The sequence below is a fragment of the Rhinopithecus bieti genome, unplaced genomic scaffold, assembly GCF_001698545.2.
Source record: "Rhinopithecus bieti isolate Rb0 unplaced genomic scaffold, ASM169854v2 scaffold_8760, whole genome shotgun sequence".
NCBI lineage: Eukaryota > Metazoa > Chordata > Mammalia > Primates > Cercopithecidae > Rhinopithecus > Rhinopithecus bieti.
In genome coordinates this window covers 2,182,113-2,188,436 of record NW_016806225.1, presented here as the reverse complement: position 1 = coordinate 2,188,436, position 6,324 = coordinate 2,182,113, and the positions used below count along the sequence as shown (strand labels likewise).

The 6,324-nt window shown below is 44.9% G+C and overlaps 1 protein-coding gene across 1 annotated transcript in view; it reads right to left on the bottom strand.

Annotated features, from left to right (window-relative positions):
* Positions 1-6,324, bottom strand: part of LAPTM4B (lysosomal protein transmembrane 4 beta) — an 83,975-nt gene that overhangs the window by 51,785 nt on the left and 25,866 nt on the right. The window contains 1 exon segment of the mRNA XM_017875302.1: positions 3,711-3,822. Within this exon segment, the coding sequence (XP_017730791.1) occupies positions 3,711-3,822 (112 nt within the window).

The window sequence follows — 6,324 nt, the reverse complement described above, 5'->3', positions numbered from 1 at the left end:
TTTTTTGAGATGGAGTCTTGCTCTGTCGCCCAGGCTGGAGTGTAGTGGCATGATCTCGACTCACTGCAGCCTCAGCCTCCCAAGTAGCTGGGACCACAGGCACACAGCCACCACGTCCGAACAATGTTTTGTATTTTTAGTAGAGACGGAGTTTGCTATGTTGGCCAGACTGGTCTTGAACTCCTGATCTCAAGTGATCCCCACCCCACCCCCCCAGCCTCCCAAAGTGCTGGGATTACAGGTGTGAGCCACCACAGCTGTAATTACTTTCTATCATTTAAATCACGTGGTTATAAAGGTACAGAAAAGTGGATATTCACTTGAGTGAATCTTTTTTTAAAAATTCTTTTATATGTGTTTTGGTCTCCTTTAATAAATAAGCTCATAGACCAAAGGTTATTGGACACAGCTTTCCATATTTAACTCATGTGTGGATAGGATTAATAGTCCTTGAGATGGATTATTTATTTTAATTTTGAAATGTAGTCTCACTCTGTCACCCAGGCTACAGTGCTATGGCGCAATCTCGGCTCACTGCACGCTCCCCGTCCCAGGTTCAAACAATTCTCCTGCCTCAGCCTTCTGAGTAGCTGGGATTACAGGTGTCCATCATGCCCAGCTAATTTTTGTGTTTTTAGTAGAGATGGAGTTTTGCCATGTTGGACAGGCTGGTCTCGAACTCCTGACCTCAGGTGATCTGCCTGCCTTGGCCCCCGCAAAGTGCTGGAGGAATTACAGGCATGACCACCAAGCCCAGCCTGAATAATAAATTACTTTAAATTGTGCTTGAAAATTGGCCAGGTGTAGTGGCTCACGCCTGTAATCCCAGCACTTTGGGAGGCTGAGGTTGGTGGACCGCTTGAGCTGAAGAGTTTCAGAGCAGCCTACGCAACATGGTGAAACCCCATCTCTACAAAAAATACAAAAATTAGCCGTGTGATGGTGCATGCTTGTAATCCCAGCTAATCAGGATCTCAAATCCCACGATAATATAATGCAACTTTTCCCTGCAGTAACTTTAATGCCCCAACTTCTTAATCCACGTTGTGAAACAATAGTGGTGGAAGATGATGGCTAGAAAGCATCCCTTGGTTCTCTGTTTACTTCACTACCAGTTAGTTACTCTCTCATTCTTCCTTCTGGCCTCTTACAGTTGGGGATCCTTCAGGGCTCAGTTCTAGGCCCCGTTCCCTTTTCTTTTACTCTTTTCTAACAGAAATTTAGTTTTTAGGCTGTTATCCTCAAATCTATAATCTTAGTTCAAATATTTCCTCTGGGCCACAGACTCCTATGCCTGACCTTTGTAACCTCTCTACTTTAAGATAGTTCACATGTTCCAGCCGTAAGAATCTAGGTAATAGTAGCTGAAACAGCAAAAGGTACTGAGCACTTCCTATGGGCCAGGCCCCATTCTAAGCATGTTTTATGCACTAACTCATTTAATCCTCACAACAACTCTGAGGCAAGTAGATTTTAGTAGAGATGGGGTTTTGCCATGTTGGCCAGACTGGTCTTGAACTCCTAATCTCAAGTGATGCCCACCACCCTCCCCGCCTCCCAAAGTGCTGGGATTACAGGTGTGAGCCATCACAGCCAGTCTGCAATTACTTTCTATCATTTAAATCATGTGGTTATAAAGTCACTCCTATCTTGCAGAGGGGAAACTGAGGCACACAATGATAAGTCACTAGCTCAAGTTTAGCATCTTCAACACATGGCAGTGTCAGAACTCAAACTGACCTCTTCTGGCTTCGGAGCCTACACTCCTGTATTAGTCTGTTTTCACGTTGCTGATAAAGACATACCCGAGACTGGGAAGAAAAAGAGGTTTAACTAGACTTACAGTTCCACATGGCTAGGGAGGCCTCAGAATCATGGCAAAGGGTGAAAGGCACTTCTTACATGGTGGTGACAAGAGAGAATGAGGAAGAAGCAAAAGTGGAAACCCCTGATAAACCCATCAGATCTCATGAGTCTTGTTCACTATCACGAGAACAGCAAAGGAAAGACCGCCTCCCCATGACTCAATTACCTCCCCCTGGGTCCCTCCCACAATATAGGGGAATTCTGGGAGATACAATTCAAGTTGAGATTTGGATGGGGACACAGTCAAACCATATCATTCGCCCCAGACCCTCAAAATCTCATGTCCTCAACATTTCAAAGTCAATCATGTCTTCCCAACAGTCGTCCAGGGCCTTTTTTTTTTTTTTTTTGAGACAGAGTCTCACTCTGTTGCCCAAGCTGAAGTGCAGTGGCACGATCTCAGCTCACTGCAACCTCCGCCGCCTGGGGTTCAAGCAATTCTCCTGCCTCAGCCTCCCAAGTAGCTGGGATTACAGGTGCCCACCACCACACCGGGCTAATTTTTCTATTTTTAGTAGAGATGGGGTTTTGCCATCTTGGTCAGGCTGGTCTTGAACTCCTGGCCTCAGGTGATCTGCCGCTCAGACTCAATCTCGTGAGACTTATCCACTATCATGAGAATACCAAGGGAAAGAGGAGCTCCCATGATTCAATTACTTCCCCCTGGGTCCCTCCCACAATACAGGGGAATTCTGGGAGATACAATTTGAGAATTGGGTGGGGACACAGCCAAACCGTATCAATTCCAAACAACTGTGCTCTCAGTTAGTTACTGAAATTAAAGTCTAGTTTTCTCCCCCAAGTCTGTTCCCACCTCCTGACTCTGGACTTTCTCAGCTCAGTAAAGACGCAGGTCATCTCTTCAAACTGGAAAGCAGAAGTCATATTTGATTCCTCTATCTCCTTTGCTGCCCAAAACAGCGAGTTCTGCCAAATCCTTCCTTGTTCTCTATCCCCTGTGCAGCCCAGGTGGTATCCCCAATACCACTCTCCCAGACTCTGTGCTCACACACCCAGTCCCCCACTCAGCAGCAAAAGGGATCTTAAATGCATACATCAGTTCATGCATTTAGTTAAAACCACTGAACAGCTTTTTCTCACTTGGAGAAACACAGAGCCCTCACCATGTCTTTTGAATGCTTCCAATCTCTAAAACTGCATGTTGAGCCACTCTCTCCCCTCTTACTTTGCTCCAACACTTTTAAAGAAAAACTCACTTGAAGTTCTCCAAAGTCAATGAGAAATACATCTATACTATCTTCTGTTTGAGATTATGCACAGCACTGTTTCTCTCCTTTGGCATGGACTCAGCATGATTATAAAATGATGAGGCTGCAGTGATCTTGAAGCTGGGAGCCTAGCTTCCTCCCTGCTTACCCCACATCCCACATCCCTGTACATATTTCCATTCACTGGGAAAAGGCCCTGAATTCCCCCAAATAATCTGCAACATCATTTCTAGAATGGAAAAAGATCACTCCTAGAATAAAAATAAATACTGAAACATAACAGAAGACACAAGGAGATAAGCACAAGCCTTTTCACCTTCCTTCCTGACATTTATACCTCTTCCTCTCAAAAAAGGCCAAAAGGCCCAGGGTAGAAAGTCTATGATAATGCAATAGTTTTTTAAATGGGTAAGTTAACATAAAATGAAAAAAGATCTTATTTAAACTCTTGCACCTAGAAGACAGAACGTTAGATGCACGCAAATATTTGCTGATTTGCAATGACAAATTATATTTCAGCTCAAATGAGCTCATTAGTCTATATTTGTAATTTAATAGGAAGTGCTGGCAGTCAGATTCCCTGCCCTTGACAATACCAAAATATCTACTACTTACTGGCATCATCCATGAACTCAAAGTCACCTCCCAGTTCAGAACTTGAAAAGTGATACTGATCCGGATCAGCCAGGGCACTCAATAAAATCAACAGTACCACAGCATTGATGATCTGCAGTAAGAAAAAAAAAAAAAAAAAGAATTTAAGTAACCCCAGGATGCAATCCTTATAACAGAAAACTACACTGACCACATGGAGTCAGGCTGGCCACAGGCAACTTCCTCAGTGGCTTGACTCTCAACACTAAGCCCCACCCATCGACCCATCCCGGGAGCAGACAAACATTCCCTAAGGCAGAAATGCTGCCAGCCCATTCAGTTGCAGCCAAGTGCACAAGGCTTGAGTGAAGACAACAGCAGGATTTTACCTCATTCCCCCTGGCCCAGGCACCATAGAGCAGTGAACAACACACACAAACACAGGCAGCAGTGCTGGCGCCAGTGGCTGAAAAAGCACAAAACTTTCCAGTGAGTCAGCTACACTCTAGAGTGAAAGGTAAGCAACCCAAGTTGTCCCAGTTAATAAAACATTTTACAGATTCAAACCAGTGGAGCTTTGAGAGCTTTGAAGCCATCTAGGAAGCAGTTTCAGAGAATGAATGCAAAGCTACATAGTGGATCCAGGATCATCCTCCTGCTATAACTCTTTCCAGGCCAGGCCAGGCCAGGCCAGTAGTCCTGTCTTCTGAATATTGCCCTTAGCTACTTTAAACTCAGCTCCTCTAAATGAAAATCACCTTCTTTAACATCTTCCACTTCTGCTCCTCCTTATTTGTTCTCTAACTTAAAAAATGGCCTCGCTATTAAATAATTAATGAAAAACATTCAGGCACTATGCTAAGTGCTTTATGTGGAATCTCTCTTAAGCCCTGCAATAAGCTAATGAAGTGGGTACTAAATTATTCCCATGTTATACATAGCAAACTGAGGCTCAGAGGTTAAAAAACACTGCTCAGGAACAAACAACTACCAAGCTGTAGAGACGGGATTTGAATCCAGGAATTCAGGTTCCAGAACCTAACCTCTACAAGTCTCCTGTCCATACATGAAACTTGATCATCTGAGTTTACCATCTTTATCCTGCACACCCAACCAACTGCAAAATCTTGACCATTCTGCCTCTTCATTTCTATTTCCTTTATTCTTCCTGTCACTGCTGGACAATACACACACATATTAACTTTGATGGGGGTCGGGTAGCAAGGATCGCAGAGTTTAAGTGAGGCACCAGCTAAGATTGGGTTGTTGTCTGTTAAGAGACAAGGTGCCGGCCGGGCACGGTGGCTCAAGCCTGTAATCCCAGCACTTTGGGAGGCCAAGACGGGCGGATCACGAGGTCAGGAGATCGAGACCGTCCTAGCTAACACGGTGAAACCCCGTCTCTACTAAAAATACAAAAACTAGCCGGGCGAGGTGGCGGGCGCCTATAGTCCCAGCTACTAGGGAGGCTGAGGCAGGAGAATGGCGTAAACCCAGGAGGCAGAGCTTGCAGTGAGCTGAGATCCGGCCACTGCACTCCAGTCCGGGCAACAGAGCCAGACTCCGCCTCAAAAAAAAAAAAAAAAAAAAAAAAGAGACAAGGTATCTATATTGCCCAGACTGGCCTCAAACTCCTGGGCTCAAGCAATCCTCCCACCTCGGCCCCCCCAAGTAGCTGGGACTACAGGTGCACATCATTGGGCCAGGCCAAGACTGGCTTGTTACTTCTTTACTATTCTAAGTTCAGAAACTTATGGCAGAGTTCTATGTTTTACTCTTCTCAAATGGAGTGAAGATATGAATAACCTTCATACAGAGAGAGAAGCCTCTTACTAACAACACTAACTAATGGCATATCCTACCACAAAAATCATATTTGGGCTGAACACAGTGGCTGTCTGTAATCCCAGCACTTTGGGAGGCTGAGGTGGGAAGATCGCTTGAGCCCAGGAGTTCAAGACAAGCGTGGACAACATAGTGAGATCTCAACTCAACAAACAAAAAAATGAGCCAGGGATAGTGGTGCAGGCCTGTAGTCCCAGCTACTCGGAGGCTGAGGTGGGAGGATGGCCTGAGCCCAGGAGTTTGAGACTACAATGAGCTGATGTGTCACTGCACTCCAACCTGGGCAACAGAGTAAGACCTTCCCTCAAAACCAAATAACCAAAATCCACATATTTGGAAATACCTGTTTAAAGGAAGTATAAATGTTTTACAGAACATCCATTCAAGAGTTTATTTTTGGCCAGGCATGGTGGCTCACACCTGTAATTCCACCACTTTGGGAGGCCGAGGTGGGTGGATCACTTGAGATCAGGCGTTTGAGAGCAGCCTGGCCAACATGGTGAAACCCTGTTTCTAAAAATGCAAATTAGCTGGGCGTGTGGTGGTAGATGCCTGTAATCCCAGCTACTCAAGAGGCTGAGGCAGGAGAATCACTTCAACCAGGGAGGCAGAGGTTCCAGAGAGCTGAGATCGTGCCATTGCCCTCCAGCCTTGGTGAAAGAGTGAGACACTGTCTCAAGGAAAAAAAAAAAAAAAGTTCATTTTAAATGACAATCCCAATTGGTTGTTTCAGGGTTACTGTAGGATTTGAAGTAACTTCTGTTTTCCTTTTTTTTTTTTTTTTTTTTTT